The 16,950-nt window shown below is 45.6% G+C and overlaps 1 protein-coding gene across 2 annotated transcripts; it reads right to left on the bottom strand.

Annotated features, from left to right (window-relative positions):
• Nucleotides 1–896: 896 nt before the first annotated feature.
• Nucleotides 897–16,929, bottom strand: ZSWIM3 (zinc finger SWIM-type containing 3). 2 transcript variants are annotated; one of them, XM_061208781.1, is made up of 2 exons: nt 16,638–16,929; nt 897–3,415 (listed from the first exon to the last, which is right to left on the bottom strand). In XM_061208781.1, the coding sequence occupies exons 1-2, from the start codon at nt 16,709–16,711 to the stop codon at nt 1,492–1,494; spliced, it is 1,998 nt and encodes a 665-aa protein (XP_061064764.1). In that variant the 5' UTR covers nt 16,712–16,929; the 3' UTR covers nt 897–1,491. The 2 variants fall into 2 exon arrangements, with proteins under 2 accessions (XP_061064764.1, XP_061064763.1); XM_061208780.1 differs by having other exon boundaries at nt 16,557–16,929.
• Between the last annotated feature and the right edge of the window lie 21 nt (nt 16,930–16,950).

Raw genomic sequence — 16,950 nt, forward strand, 5'->3', positions numbered from 1 at the left:
GTGACTCTGGCCAATGGCCTGAGGAATTCGCTTTCGGTCTTTGGCGCACCGACCAACCGTAGCCCGACGACTCGTGGGCGGGTGCCGTTACCAGAGTTACGAGGGGCCCGGCTGGCGGCAACCAATGAGAGCCTGAAGACACTAGCATCCTGGCGAGTCTGAGCGCTGAGGCTGAAACTTTGGAGCCTCACGTGTGGGAAGAGCACAGGAAGGGTGTGTTACTATGGAAACTCCCTCCGAAGCCAAAAAAAGAAAAAATAAATAGCAGTGTTTCACGGATTTTTTTCTTTTCTGGTCAAATTACAAAACCCCAGGAGGGTAGGAAGGGGTGCCTATGTAATGGTACAGTGTCTTCTGCCTTATGGGGAGACTGAGGGCCAGGTCTCAAATTCTGCCTCTCCAACAGGGGTCAAGGGGCCCAACTCTTGGAATTAAAGAGACCCAGACCTTGAGAGAGCTGAACTCCGGTGTTGCCCAGCCCAACCCCCTCCGGTATTTTGCAGGCGAGCTCCAGCACAGCGCTGGGACTGTTAAGGTCATCTTTTGACCTCGGTTCCCATGAAGATGGCTCTTGGAAAGCTGGGTGGCTACCAGGCTTTAGGTGATTAACACTGCAAACTACCAACAACAAAAGTCTGTGTTGGTGCTTAAAACTGCATTGAATCTAGAGGGGAAATTGGAATTAGAACAGGCCAACACACTAATTTTTACAGATGAGGAAACTGGGGTCAAAGAAATTAGGGACTTGCCCACAGTCTCCCAGCAAGTTGACGGCAGTCAATTCTCAGGCCCAGGTTTCTTCCCTCCCAATCTATCTGGCTTCTTCCTGCTAGAATATGAGGCAGCCTGAAATCAATGTTGAAGGCTTGGTTGCAGGAAGAGGGTGAAGTAAGGGGCGGATTGCTACTCATTGAATCTGAGGCGTCAGGCTCCATTTGGTTCCACAACCCCCATCAGATTCCTTCCCTGTTCAGGCAGAACGCATTTCCCCTGCTTCTTTGATTTTATTTAAAAAACAAAAACAAAACAAAAACTTTAATATGAATAAAAATAGGTACAAATAACAAATTCTTTGTAAAGAGCAGCAACAGCCAAGGATCACCCTCCTTTCTTTTGTCCCTGAAACCAGGCTCTTTCATCAGGTCCGTTTTATCTCACCCTAACCTGGGGCAGGGTTTCATCTCTATATAGTGAATAAGATCTAAATTCAGGGGTTGAGGGAGAACAAGGGACGACCCTGCAGCATGGAGATAACTTTGGCCTTGAACAATGAATGAGGCTCCCGAGGAAAATCAAAGGTAGGGCAGAAAAGGGGTAGATTCAAAGGACTGTCACATAGTGGGGTCCTTCTTCTTCCTGTTGGAACAATTTTCCTCACCCTACCTAGGAAGACATTGGTTAAAACGCTGACCCCTAGCATGTCCTGCCCGCTTTGAGCTCTCAGACTTCCAGGGAGAGTGGCCTGTGGCCCATTGCGCCAGTGCAAGTGCTTCAATCGTGAATTGTGGCTCCAGGAGGAGCGAGTCCCTCCCCTTCCTCCTGCTTTCCCCAGAGGAAAGGGAGGCGGCCCACATCCTTGAAGTCCCCCGGCCGCTGACTGGGCTCAGGAGGCTGGCAGGGGGCCGCCCAGATGTCCACAATCTTGCGCAAGGTGGAACAGCGCTCCTCCAGCTCTGGTCCCTCACTCTGCATCAGCAGGTTCGCGAGCTCCCTGCTTAGGTCCTGAATCATGTCGTTCCGGCCTTTCTCCCCTGGCTGGCCTGCGTTCGGCATCAGGACAGGGTCCCGGAGCTCCCCGCTGGGCCCGAGGAGGTGCTGGTACCTCTTCTGCCACCGGCGGCACACCATGGCTTCGCCCACGGGCCTCTGGCTGGTGTGCAGCAGGGCCAAAATGTGCCGGCACGGCAGGTGGTACCGCTGTTGAAAGGAGCAGCTGCAGCTGCAGCCGTCTTTGCTCGCCTGGTGGGAGTCCTCTAGCAGCTGCACGTCCACGGAGCAGCCAGCCACGTCCACCAGGTGCGTGGAGTTCTGCACCACCGCCCACTCATTGTGGCATAGCTTGTAGGCCAGATCGGAGCCACTCTGGAGTAAGGAGTCTAGCATGCCGCCCTGGGAGGGCTGCCCCTGGGGCTGCTGCTGCGGCTCCTGCACCTGCTGCGGCTCTGGCTGTGCCTCTTGCACGGGCAGCCTGCTGAGGCTCCCTCCGCAGATTCCAGAAGCCTTCTTGGACTTTGGTGCCATGCTTGCTGCCCGGGCTCTCTTTAACCTGGGGGGAGCAGTGGGCAAGTTCTTCAAGCCTTTGGTGTTAAAGAAGTCTATGTAATCCACAAAGCGAAGGATGCAGTCCAGCAGGGACTGCTGTTCCCGGAAGAGGCTCGACACCTTGCTGGTGACGACGTCCAGGCTGTCCATGTAGGTGTTACAGGCGTGCAGGCCCTTCCTGACGTGCATGTACCACAGCAGTTCACAGGAGAACCAGTGGGCCTGAAGGAAGCTGAAGAGCCGCTCATCGAGCAGGGCTTGGGACATCTGGCAGAGATTTTGCAGGCTGGCCTCGGAAGTGACAAACACGGCCTCCCGCAGGGCTTCCTTCATGAGCCTTTTAAAGGATGGATCTGCTGAACTACGATGCAACTTCTTCTCCAAGAGTCGGGTCGTGTGATAGATGGAGAGGAGGATGCGGGCAGCAGGGAAGATCTCCTGCAGGATGGCTCGATGAGGGAAGGACGGGTCCACAAAGACCACCTTGACCTTGGGCCAATCTGAGTTGAACTCTGTAAAGATACTCAGCATCTTGGCCACGGAGGTGGCTGTCTCGGCCTTGAGCACCGCAAAGTGTACCACTCGCCCCTCTCGTTCTTTGCTCTCCACGAAGAAAGCGTAGAGGATGTGGCCCTGGGCATTCTCCACCCGGTGCAGCAAGAGATTCTCAGGGAAGCGGATGAAGAGGTCGCTCATCTTGCTGCTCTGGAAGCTGAGCCTGTCCAGGTCTTGGCTGCTGCCCACACTGAAGGAGGCCATGGAACCCACATCCACCTTAAGAAAGTTCTTCATCACTTTGGCTATCTTGGCCAGGTCAGAAGGAGTGATGCCCTCCTGCTCTGGCTTTGAGGGTGTTTGGACCTTATCTAAGCAAAATGATGGCTCAACCAGGGACTTCTCAGCTGTGCCAAGGTCTTTGTTGATCGTGGGCTGTGCAGGCTGGAGTTTCTTCTGAGATTTGCCAGTGGCGTCTCCTCTAGGACCCGTGGTTTTGGAGTCAACGTGTATATGCTGTGTGTTGAGTTCACTGATAAATAGTCTATCCAGTTTCTCATTGTACCGCAGGAGCAAGTATGCTGGGCACATAGCCGCCGCTGCTGTTCTCTTCCTGTTTGACTGGGTCCGAATACAGACAAATTTCACCTGCACATATCTAGGGAAGGCAGAGGTAAAAATGAAAAAGGTGCTGACCACCCCCTTTCTCTTACAAGTCAACGCCCTGCAGGGACTTACAGCAGCTGATACATTTCTGGGAGACCACAGTGCAATACAGGATGTAGGAAAGGTTTACGTTTTCTCTCCAGTCCCAAAGTATTCAGGTCTTTCTTCAAGACCCCATCCAACTAAAACACCCTTCATGTTCATCTACAGAAGTTCTAAGCCCCAACTCCTTTTATTTACTCTCATTTTCCCATCTGTAGTTGTCAACAATTCGATCTGAGGCAAAGATACAAGGGAAAATAGGTAAGAGGCAGCAGCAGAGCTGGTTACTCACTGTTTAAAGTGGCCCCTTCATTCCTGCCTTTAGGGAGCCATTGCCTCCTCTGCCTTCTCCTCTAGGCAGCAAAAATAAAAGAGGCCTCAGGGGTTAGGGTGTATGTGGGATCTGGGTTCACCATTGACTTAAAGAAAAATGTCCACATCCTAAGAGAGTGAGAACCCCTGGGCTAGATGATCTTTAGGATCCTGCTAGCTTTGCCATTCTAGGCTGCAAGTGCTGATTCAAAGGAGAACAGTGATTAAATTGAGTATCTGCTCTTTTCCCCTTCCTATCCTCATTCAACCCATGCTTCAAGGCCCAAATCAGGCCCCACCTTCCCCAGGAAACCTTTATGGAGGCCCTCAAGCCACAGTAATTGCTCCTTACTTCAGATTCATAGCATTTATTTAAAGGAAAAGGCTTAGCAGATTTTCTGGGTAGCGGTAGTGTGGTTAAACAGTGGATATGCTGGAAGCTGACGCTCTGGATTTGAATCCAGGCTCTACCACTCAGAAGCTGTTTGACCTTGGCCAAGTTACTTCACCTCTCTGTGTGCAGAGTAACTGCACAACTCCTCATCATAAAATGAAACTAATTAGGGTTGTTATGAGAATTAAATAAGCCACAGACATAAGATTTAGCCCAGCGCCTGGTTCAGCCTTTCATATATTCTAAATAAAAGTCATCTACTGTTACTACAGCTCCTAAGCCTTGTGACCTTTTCTTGGGCATTTATGCAGTGTCTTTCCAATTGGATGGAGTTGTTTTCAAGTGGCAAGAGCAAGTCAGTCCTCAGTGTATTCCAAGCACCTAACACCACTGCTGTTCCTTCAGCAGATGCTTGTCAAAGACGTGCTCGATGAATGACTCAGGGACCACAGGTGGGTGGGACGGGTCACACCCCTGCCTCCTCAGAGAGTGTCCTAACCCAAAGATCGGGGAAGGGGGGGAAAAAATCTCAGCCCCTGGCATGGCATGACACAGACTGGGCATCTCACCAACCCCCTTCCAAACACTCTGGCCCAGCTGGTCCTGTTTGCTCATCCTGTGGGGCAAGCTTAGAAAAATAGGATGTCATGCCTGAAATAACAGGGCGGAGGGGCCTGAGGCTGAAAATGCCTGCACTTGTGGTGTGCGCAGTGCCAGGGCGGCAACACCATCCCTAGCTCAGGGAGCAGCCCAGTAGTACGGCAAGGCCAGCGAGGGGTGACCGCGGTGCAGCCTCTGCCTAACTCTTCCGCCTGTTTTCCACTGCCCCAACTGTCTTGTTTTATTGTACCCTAGAAAGACAAACTGTCTACTACTTCCCATGTTCACTACACTGTGTCTCACCTCTATGCCTTTGCTCGGGTTGTCTTTCTGTCTGGAATGCCCTACCCATCTGTCTTCATCTCAGAGCTAACTCATCCTTCAGGACTACGTGCAACTACCATCTTTCCTAGAATGCCTCTCCCAAGCCCTCAGATTGGGCCCTACCCTTCTGCTGGCTCAACATCTTAGCACAGATCTTAGCTCATCACTTTATATTGACTTTATGTGCTCATAGTATATGCTTGTTAACCTATCTTTTTTTCCAAAAAAAAGATACTGGTGAGTGCCAACCATAAAGCTCTTTCCACCTTTCCTGGTTCTATTAATGATTGCACCTCCCAGGGTGGAGACATTGGCATTCTTTTTAATTCCTCCTTCTCCACGTCTATATCCAGTGTGGTAAGTCTTTTAAATTCTTTCTTCCCACTATTACATATATTAAGAATTATTATATGCCAGGCTACATGTAAGCCCCTTACATGCATCCTTTTACACTAAGAAAAGGGTTCTATCATCCACATTTTACAGATGGGGCAACAGGCTTAAAGAGGTTCTCAAGGATAAGAATCTGGGATTTAATCCTCCAGCTAAAACTGGACGACCTGGGATTTGAACTAAGCCTGCTTGGCTACAGTCTATGTAGTTAACCATTATGCTGCCTGTCTTCTTTCAAAATACTTCTCCCTCTCTGAATTCTCATTTTTACCCTCCTCAGCTTGACCCTCAACGCTTTGATTGTTCAGGTTCAATAACTTCCTTAAAGATCTCTAAACATACTGTCCTTGTTGGGTGCGTGACGTGCACCATGCACGTCAAACTTAAAGGGTACTAGGTTAAAGCCTCTGTTATTTTTTCCTGCTTCCCTTAATCTTTTTTTTAATTTTAATTTTTAAATTTTTTGGCTGCGCCATGCGGCTTGCAGGATCTTAGTTCCCTGACCAGGGATTGAACCCGGGCCCTCAGCACTGAAAGTGCCAAGTCCTAACCACCGGACCGCCAGGGAATTCCCCTGCTTCCCTTAATCTCTGGTATTGAGTATAATTTACACACAGTGAAATACACAAATCTTCTGTAAGAATTCTTTGAGCACTGTAGTGATTTTAATCTGTATTTATTTCTATCTCCCAGGTGAAAGCATAGACTCTCTTCAAGACAGGGATGGGGTTTTACACTTTTCTGAATCTCCCTTAGTGCTTACATCCAAGTGTGCTCAGCCAGGATCTGGAAGAAGGGAGTCAGCCAGTCTTGCTTCCTTTCAATGCACTCTGTACATGTTTATTTCCTCTACCTGGACTGTGCCCCCAGTGTACTCCCAGTGCCTGGCACTGCACCTGGCACAGACTAGGTGCTCTGAACACACATCCTGAATGAACATTAAATGAGTGATTGCATGACACAGAAAATTCTCCTTATAACATGAGTAGCACATTAGGAAGATCACTGGGAGAGTTCTGTCAGGTGACTTGGCTTCTATCCCAGCACTATTACTAACTATAACTTTGGACAAGTCCTTTATTTAATTTCAAACATTTACTAAGTCCTACTATGTACCAAACACTATACAAGTTGCTCAGAAGGCTACAGAGACAAATTAGATAGTCTCTACTCTCAAAGTCTAGTGAGCAGAGAGATTATTACATAGATGGCCAGTAAAGCCAAAACTAAGTGAATGGTTAAATAGAGGTACAAGCAATATACCTATAATTGAATAAAGAGTGATTTACCCTGACTATAGGGATTGGAACAGATCTAAAGCTTTTGATTAATTTCACATAAGATTTGTGTCCTTGTTGCATGTAAATTGCACCTTGAGCAATGAACAGAATTTTTACAGGTGGAGTCAAGCCATTTTAGACAACATAACCTGAGTTAGGAACAAGACTCTGGAGCCAGAAGATCTGAGTTTAAATTCCAGCTTTACCACTTAGCTATGTGAACTTGGACAAGTCACTTCACTTCCTCTCAGCCTCCAATTCTTATCTATAAATATAGAAATAACAAGAGTACTGATCTATGAATAATCAGTACCTGATCCAAGAATAATCAGTACCACTAAAAGTGAATTCATTTAAAAGGCTGTGGCAGACAGAGAAAGATAACTACTGTATGATATAACTTATATGTGGAATCTAAAAAATACAACAAACTAGTGAATATAACAAAAAAAGAAATAGACTCACAGACATAGGGAACAGACTAGTAGTTAACAGTGGGGAGAGGGAAGCGGGGAGGGAAAATATAGGGGGTAGGGGATTAAGTGGTACAAACTATTATGTATAAATAAGCTACAAGGATATATTGTACAACATGGGGAATATAGCCAATATTTTATAATAAGTATAAAAGGAGTAAAACCTTTGAAAATTGTAAATCACTATATTATACACCTGTAACATATAATATTGTACATCAACTATTCTTCAATTAAAAAAAAAAAAAAAGGCTGTAGCAGGATCAGTTGGTGGCCAACCCAACATCCCTTAGCCCCTCCTTCCTTCCTTCCTAACTGAAGGCCAATTATATTCGGGTTGCCATTCCTCTCCCACATAGCTAAGTGCTTCGGGGCTACTCTAAGCTAATTAAGGTAATCTCATTAGGAATGGCCATGGATACTGGCCCAATTCTGCACAAAGAAACATGATAGGAAATCTGCAGGAAACCAAGGCAGGCTTTTTCTTCTGGATGTGACTCCTACATTTGTGCCATGTGGCGAGCAATCCTGAGGGCAAAGCTGAGACCTGAGGATGGCAGAGTGGAAAGAAGGGAAAAGCCTGGGCCGCTGAAACAATCACCTTCTCTGGGCTAAGAAATAAAGCATTTTAAGTCAGGGTTTTCGGTTAATTACAGCCAAAAAAACTTCACCAGAAACCACATTTCACAGGAAATTAGTGGGAAAAAAAGATTTGAGCAATCTTTAAAAAAATGAGATGAAAATTATGAAAATATTATATTTAATGAAATTTAAGTTATAGTGGCAGCTATCTGCCAATTCTTAGAATAATCAAAGAACCACTTAAAGCATCAACTTTTTTTTTCTTGGTATATCTCCCCCAAACACTCTGATACTTTATTTCCTGTCTTACTTTTGCAATATGTAAGGGTCAACTTTACCAAAATATTCCTGGGCTTTATCACTTTTCCCAAGGGCCTAATTTAATTTTTTGCTATGCAAATCCTTTGCTTTTCACATCTGTACATATCATTGTCCTGCTGATTTCCCTTCTCCATTTGTCAACTGGCATAAGGCTGCAGGTGATGTAAGGATTTCTCTATCATTACTTTCAGGGACTTCACCAAGTCCTACAGCTCTTGGAAGACGTGCAGTTTCAGTTTGCAATCAGTTTTATTTGCATTGTATAATCCTTGTGTTTACCACATCTATTCATTTGCCAGAAACTCACTACCATAGATGTTGATGGAACCGGTAGGATAAGCAGGAAGGAATGACTAAGTAGTGACTAATTTTAAAAGTGGCTAGTTTGTTAGCAAGATTTGTGCTTTCCTACAGAGCCTTGTGATTAGTGATACATGGAAAAATGAAAACTCAGATAACAAGGGCTTAGTTCAAAGGGTGTGATGAGGATTAAACAAAACAATGTCAAGTTCTCAGCAGAGTGTCTGGAACATGTTCCAAAAAAGTATTCAAAAAAGGTAGCTATTAAACTGAACAGCAATGGAGAGAGACATTGGAATACTTCACGGTTTGAAGACTATCAATCCCCCAAAGACATAACAAAAAGAAAAACACAACAGCCATATGTAAAAATATGGGAAGGAAAACTGGGCATAAAATCACAGAATCTCCCAGTCGATTGGGACTTTGGGTCATTTAGTAGTACCTCCCACAACACATTTTTCTGACTCTTAAAAATACCGGGGCTTGAACTTCCCTGGTGGCGCAGAGGTTAAGAATCCGTCTGCCAGGGACTTCCCTGGTAGCGCAGTGGTTAAGAATCCGCCTGCCAATGCAGGGGACTCGGGTTCAATCGCTGGTCCGGGAAGATCCCACATACCACGGAGCACCTAAGCCTGTGCGCCACAACTACTGAGGCTGCACTCTAGAGCCCGCGAGCCACAACTACTGAAGCCCATGCGCCTAGAGCCCGTGCTCCGCAACAAGAGAAGCCACCGCAATGAGAAGCCCATGCACCGCAAGGAAGAGTAGCCCCCGCTCACCGCAACTAGAGAAAGCACGCAGGCAGCAACAAAGACCCAACGCAGCCAAAAATAATAAATAAATAAAATAAAATAAAATTTATTTAAAAAAAAAAGAATCTGCCTGCCAATGCAGGGGACACGGGTTCGAACCCTGCTCCGGGAAGATCCCACATGCTGCAGAGCAACTAAGCCCGTGCGCCACAACTACTGAGCCTGTGAGCCACAACTACTGAAGCCCACGTGGCTAGAGCCCATGCTCCGCAACAAGAGAAGCCAACGCAATGAGAAGCCCGCGCACCGCAACGAAGAGTAGCCCCCGCTCACCACAACTAGAGAAAGCCCGCGCGCAGCAATGAAGACCCAACGCAGCCAAATAAATAAATAAATAAATTAATTAATTAAATTTAAAAAAATTACCGGGGGTTCCCTGGTGGTCCAGTGGGTAAGACTGCGAGCCCCATGCAGGGGTCCCGGGTTCCATCCCTGGTCGGGGAACTAGATCCTGCATGCCGCAAATAAGAAGCCCGCATACTGCAACGAAGATCCTGCATGCCGCAACTAAGACGCAGGGCAGCCTAAATAAATAAATATTTACTTATTTAAGGGGAAAAAAAAACCTACTCCTTTCCATCATGTACTACAGTTATGACTTTGGCAAATATTTACTGAGCACTATGCTTCAGCAACTACATGTATTTTATTTAATCTTCACCACATCCTCCTCATTTTACAGAGGATGAAACTGTGTCACGGAGATTAAAAGTCTTGCCCAAGGTCAGGGTTAAAGCCTGTCTTTCTTTTTTTTGTTTATATATATATATATATATATATATAATTATTATTATTATTTTTTAAATTTTTGGCTGTGTTGGGTCTTTGTTGTTGTGCATGGGCTTTCTCTAGTTGCCGTGAGCGGGGGGGCTACTCTTTGTTGCGGTGCGTGGGCTTCTCATTGCGGAGGCTTCTCTTGTTGTGGAGCACGGGCTTTAGGCGCGTGGGTTTCAGTAGTTGTGGCTCACGGGCTCAGTAGTTGTGGCTCACAGGCTCTAGAGCGCAGGCTCAGTAGTTGTAGCACACGGGCTTAGTTGCTCCGCGGCATGTGGGATCTTCCTGGACCAGGGCTCGAACTCGTGTTCCCTGCATTGGCAGGCAGATTCTTAACCACTATGCCACCAGGGAAGCCTGTCTTTCTGACTTCAGAGCTCTCACTTTTTAAACTGATATGCCAGCTTCTCCTGAACTTCAAGGAATCGCAAACCCCCTTTACATCTCCCATAGCCACTCCTGTAACCTCTGCATTAGTATTTTCAAATGGTTTATTTTATTTTTTTGGCCGCACTGCGCGGCATGTGGGATCTTAGTTCTCCGACCAGGGAAGTGCGGAGTCTTAACCACTGGACCTCCAGGGAAGTCCCCTCAAATGGTTTTCTTTAAATCAGCTCACTTTACTTAATAAGGATCTTTATGTTTAGATATGAACATAAATACTTAATATTAAAATCATCTCACCTGACCACCAGTAGTTGCGGGAAACACTGTGCTCTGCTAAATTACCCCCTGAAGACTTTTCCCCCACCTCCCCTCCAGTCCCACAAGAGAAGCGCTCATTCCACACATCCGTACATCACTCAAAAAGCCCAAGTCAGCGTGCTCTGCACAGAGCCAGTATCCCACACATGATCCAAGAAGATCCTTTACAACGTCCCACCAAGCAGTCACCCCTCTGTGCTAAAGGCCTGAGCTGTGGCACATTATCATCCTCAAGGGTAGAGCCCAGACTTTACTCATCTTTTTACCCCAGCTCAACGCCTGGGGGTAAACCTGTTTACCTCTTACTAGAAGTTTGTTGAATGAATCAATACTGGAACGCTGTTACAACCCAGTGGTTAAGGAGGGGACTTAAGAGCTCTGGCAATTAACAGGCTCGGTCTGACCTTCGGTTCTAACACCTTGAAGCTTTCTTATAGTTTCTTGAAATCTTACCCCACTCCCTGCTTCTACTTGCCCACTCCTTTCTGCCCATTCTCATTTTTCTTGGCTGTAACTGTATGAAAAATTCGGACTTCCCTGGCTCCCACCAGGTGATTTTGGGCGGGAGGGTGCTTTTTCTGTTACAGGTTCTCTTATTAATTTCCTCTTCCAAGTCTTGATTACCTCAGGCCCTGCCCCTGGCCTTGCCTTTACTGTATCCAGCCTCTCTCCTCCCTTTTGCTCAAGAATGTGGAACTAGGAGGTAACAGCCTTCAAAGAGTTACATAATGAAACTCTGAGCCTTAACATAAAGCAGAAAGGCAGAACTTTCAGTTCTCTTAACATTCAACTTCTCCTGGCTGTTTCCCCATCTGCACAATAATATTATTATAATGGCAATACTATTTATGGAATATTTTCTATGTACTAGGCCCTGCGGTACACATTTTACATGTATTAACTCATTTAATGGAAATAAAACCTACTTCTGACAAGGAGATTCAGAGGACCAAGTGAGATAACGAGGTGAACATGCTTTGTAAACTATGGCTGTTTTCTCCTCATCAAGAGCCTACACTGGTATTGTCAGCCAACACCCCGACTCTACCCACCAGATTACAGGTCCCTGTCATTCCCCACTTGGCACCCTAGACTTTTCCTTCGGCACTCTTACTACTATTTTATTTTATTTATTTTTATTTTTTGGTTGCATTGCACAGCTTTCAGGATCTTAGTTCCCTGACCAGAAATTAAACCCGGGCCTTTGGCAGTGAAAGCGTGGAGTTCTAACCACTGGACCGCCAGGAATTCCCTTTTACTACTATTTTAAAGAAATCATTATTTCTGTGATTAGAGTTTAATATTTGTCTCCCTGACTGGAGGGGAAGCTCCATGAGGGCAGGGACTCAATTTATCTTTTCAACACTGTGTCTCAGACACTAGCATGGAGAAAGTTTTCAGTTAACGATTGGTAAAATCAATGAATTAAAGGGCTCATACAATGGAATAAGTGATGTGGAGTAATCTCCAAAATACGCTGACAAGTGAGAAAAGCAAAGGTGCAGAATGATGTGTATAAATAGTATGCAGCCACCTGTGTTAAAAAAAAAAAAGGATGTATATGTACACACAAGATGTTTGTCCAGCTCATGCAGCTCAATATTAAAAAAGCAAACAACCCAATCAAAAAACGGGCAGAAGACTTAAATAGACATTTCTCCAAAGAAGACATACAGATAGCCAAGAAGCACATGAAAAGCTGCTCAACATCACTAATTATTAGAGAAATGCAAATCAAAACTACAATGAGGTATCACCTCACACCAGTTAGAATGGGCATCACCAGAAAATCTACAAACAACAAATGCTGGAGAGGGTGTGGAGAAAAGGGAATCCTCTTGCACTGTTGGTGGGACTGTAAATTGATACAGCCACTAGGGAGAACAGTATGGAAGTTCCTTAAAAAACTAAAAATAGAATTACCATATGACCCAGCAATCCCACTACTGGGCATACTACTCTGAGAAAACCATAATTCAAAAAGACACAGGCACCCCAATTTTCATTGCAGCACTATTTACAATAGCCAGGTCATGGAAGCAACCTAAATGCCCATCGACAGACGAATGGATAAAGAAGATGTGGTACATATATACAATGCAATATTACTCAGCCATAAAAAGGAACGAAATTGGGTCATTTGTAGAGACGTGGAGGGATCTAGAGACTGTCATACAGAGTGAAGTAAGTCAGAAAAAGAAAAACAAATATCGTATATTAACGCATATATGTGGAACCTAGAAAAATGGTACAGATGAACCAGTTTGCAGGGCAGAAATTGAGACACAGATGTAGAGAACAAATGTATGGACACCAAGGGGGGAAAGTGGCAGGGGGTGGTGGTGGTGGTGGGATGAATTGGGAGATTGGGATTGACATATATACACTAATATGTATAAAATGGATAACTAATAAGAACCTGCTGTATAAAAAAATAAATTAAATTAAATTAAAAGAAAAGATATGTTTGTTCAGGCTCACGGCTATCTCAGGAAGATAATAGCGGTTGTCTCTAGATAACACAGTGGAAGGGACACTGACTTTTAGACCCTTTGATGTAATTTGAAATTTTAAAAAAATTAAATGACTATATTGACCACTCAAAAACAAATTCATTTTTTAAATTGTTCAGCCTGCAAAAACAAAAATAAAACCAATCCGAACCTCTAATCTGTTAGCTGAGTCCCTTCCATTCTCTTTCGCACTGCTCCAGCATAAATCTTCCTTCCAGCCAAGCAGGTCTCCTCACTGCCTTCCAAGTACAGCATGTTAATATCTGCACTAGCTCACACACCATTTCTCCCTCCAGGATGTTAACCTTCCTGTGATAGACAGAATGGTCCCCCAAAGACGTCCACTTCCTAATCTCTAAAACCTGTGAATATGTTAGGTTACATAGCAAAGGGGAATTAAGATTGCAGATGGAATCAAGGTTGCTAATTAGCTGATTTTTTTAAAGGTAAATTATCCTAGATTATCTGCACAGGGTCCTAAAAAAATGGAAGAGGGAGGCAGAAGGGGAGCCAGAGAGGGAGATGGGACGAAGCAGGGTCAGAGTGATGTGATGTGAGGACTCCACCAACCACTGTTGGCTTTGAAGATGGAGGAAGGGGACCATGAGTCAAGGAGTGTGGGCAGCTTCTAGAAGCTGGAAAAGACTCGGAAACAGATTCTCCTCTAGGGACTACAGAAAGAAATGCAGCTCTGCTGACACCTTGGTTTTAGCCCAGTCAGATCTGTGCCTGACTTCTAACCTACAGAACAGTAAGATACTAAATTTGTGTTGTTCAAACCACTATGTTTGTGATAATTTGTTAGAGCAGCAAATACACCTCCTGACACCTCCCCATCTATGGAGCCCAGCTCAAGCCTCCCTTTCTCACTTGCTTCCCGAGCCCACTGTGATTTTTCTCTGAGTCCCTGCAGCACCAGTTTCGCTGAATTACACATTTAACACTTGATGACTCATTCATTCAACAGTTACTTAAGGCCTGCTATGGGACAAGTCCTGTGCTAGACCCTGGAGACGATCCACCTGAAGGGTGTTCAGGTGTGATTATGAGGTGTTTGGACTAGATTCTATGCAAGCAGCATGGTGTTAATCAGTGAGAATGCAAAAAATAGTAAACCAGAGTCCCTCCCTGGAAGAGCTCAGCAAATCAGGGAAACCTCTGTAAGCTGTGTTCCTTAATGATGTGCAAATAACTGTAACAGGCGCTGTCAGAACATAAAGCAGGAGCATCTAACCTAATCTTCAGGGAGTTAAGAAAGGCTTCCTGGAAATTATGCTAATAACTGAAGGAAAAGTAACAATTAGCTAAGACAGAGTTTTCCACAAGTAGCCCAAAATGACCTCAGACAAGAATATTTAATAGTTATTTAGAAATATATACTATCTTTTTGCCACTATACTGTTACTTCTTATATATTATTGCTTAGATTGGTTCTAAAGTTTCTTTGAATATTAGAAGAATTTCAAGAAAAATGTTAAGTAAATTGTAGTTCAGGATATGTAGTACAGAGAGGATAGTATAAAAAAGCAACTAATGTCTGAGGAAAAGGGAGCTAAGATAAGTGGATGGGCAAGGTTATTCTCACCAGCAGACGTGGTAAGTGCAAGGACCAGGAAGCTGCGGGCTTGGGACAGGAGCTGAATGCGGAGTAAGACCTGGTGTAGATGGAGCACATGGTGCAAGATGGGGAGGTCAGAAGGGTCAGATGGTCTGGCGAGCCAGCTTAGTAACCGTCCTGGACTTAATCATGAGGGCAACGGGAGGCTACTGCACTTTATCTGGACTGCAAGCAGTTTGAAAGCAGGGCATTTTTTGGTATTCTCTGGCTGCTTAGAAGGATGCTACCGGCAGAGATCAAAGTCCGAACACCTCACAATGGTACTTACAGAACTTTCACATAAACTGCAACTGACACAGCCTCCTGTCAAGCATGGCATCCCACACTGTTTCTCCAACATGCCACCTTCTTTGACGGATCTGTGCCCTCGCTCCACAGCTCCTTCTGGTCAAACCCTTCTGTGATACTTGATATTAACCATTGAACTTCTACACTAGCCCTGTGCCTTCATTCACAACCCAGCAGAAACCATTACTTCCAGTGCGAAGCCTTTCCCGTCTTCCCAGGCATCTGTCACTTCTTCTGCACATCTCTTTTAAAGCATTTATCACATACTAGTTGGTTTACCTACGTCCAACTCTATGCCACCTCAAGCTCTTTGAGGGCAGGTTTAGTTACTTATTCATCTTTATGTTAGCTGTACCCAGCACAGCACCGGACTTCAGAGTAGGGGAAAAAAACACAGCCTGCCTGCTTAGAGAGTGAGCTTTGGCCAAACGCCTCAACCCAGAGGTCTCAAACTCAGATATACTTTGACTCTCTGAGCTGGCCTATAGAGTGTGTGTTTACATTTGAATTGATTTTCAATTTTTAAAAAGTGGACACATTCGCATAAAGCCTGGATTGCTGACTCCACTTGTCCCAAATCTGGGAACACTGGATCTTCATTTTCACATGGCAGCCATCAGCTGGAGTTAATTGGCCTGCTCGCCATTTTGCCCAGTTCACACTTCTGTTCTCCCTAGCACAAACACCTGGTTATTTCATCATTCCTTTTTGTATAGTTAAATTAAAAGTTAAATTTTCTTACACTGGGCTGTTTCACCTGAGTCCTTAAGGCAATTGAGTTTTCAACCCTTAGCTTAGCCTCCAAGCTTTTTTTCTCATCTGCCAAATGGAAAAAATAACACTTGCCTATAATTTTCAATACAGCCCTGTGGGATAAAGCGTACACAGAATAGAGAACGCTGCCTGGGACATGGGAAGTGTTTGAAAAACGGCTGTATATCTCAGGAGCTCAAGAACCATTTACAGAACGAACAAACGAATGAATGAATGAACAAACTACCCAATAAATGACCGTTACTGCTTTGTAAAGAGAAGACTGATGAAGAAAATTCTCGCCAAGGCGTTTTTATCTATTTGTGAAGCCCATACTTTGTGTCTGGGATACGGTAGGTGCTCAAAACATGGGACAAACTGCAGCTATTATGAATTCCATAAAAGCTGTGAATGAAGGCGTGAGTGATCGAAGGTGAAGCGGGTGGTCAAAAAGCGATGCCTATGGAGCTTTTGCGCTTTTCACCAGGCGCACAGCAGGTGCTCAATAAGTGCCTGTGGAATCCTCAAAGAGACAGGGGCCCAGCTGTACTCCCTCCTCCTCCAGGCCGCCCTCCTGGGGACCATCCGGCCTCCTCCCCACCCTCCTGCCCCGCTCCCGCCCCCGCCCCCGCCCCCCCCTTACAGGATGTCCTCGCGGATGGAGGTGCCATGGTTGAGGTTGTGGAAGCGGACGGAGACGCAGTCCCTGAGAATGAAGGAGCACCTGTTCTCCTTTTTGTAGGCGCTGAAGCACTCCTTGAAGTCCTCGTAGGTCTTGAAGCAGCTGCCTAGCTCCATGGCGGCCCCCTCTGCCCACACCAGGGGCTGCACCAAGATAAACACCAGGGGTCAAAGGTAGACCCCTGAGGGTCTACCAGCTGGCGTGGGCCCAGGATGCCTTAAGGGTGGGCCCCTATTGGGTGGCCTGTTAACGGAGCTCAGGAGAAGCCCTCGGCCTGACACGGTTACCGTGGGTTGGGGGGCGTCTTTGCTCTCTGACAGAGGGGAAATGACACTCAGCCCTTATTAACCAGTCC

Source organism: Eubalaena glacialis, chromosome 13 (genome assembly GCF_028564815.1).
Source record: "Eubalaena glacialis isolate mEubGla1 chromosome 13, mEubGla1.1.hap2.+ XY, whole genome shotgun sequence".
In the NCBI taxonomy this organism is placed as follows: domain Eukaryota; kingdom Metazoa; phylum Chordata; class Mammalia; order Artiodactyla; family Balaenidae; genus Eubalaena; species Eubalaena glacialis.

Bases quoted from the DNA above. Each gene is read 5' to 3' on its own strand.
- ZSWIM3 (XM_061208780.1), bottom strand. From the start codon at position 16,711: ATGGAGCTAGGCAGCTGCTTCAAGACCTACGAGGACTTCAAGGAGTGC. The intron at 3,416-16,556 runs GTAAGGGGGGGG...TGCCTTCCCTAG, and splicing joins TCCATCCGCGAGGACATCCT to ATATGTGCAGGTGAAATTTG.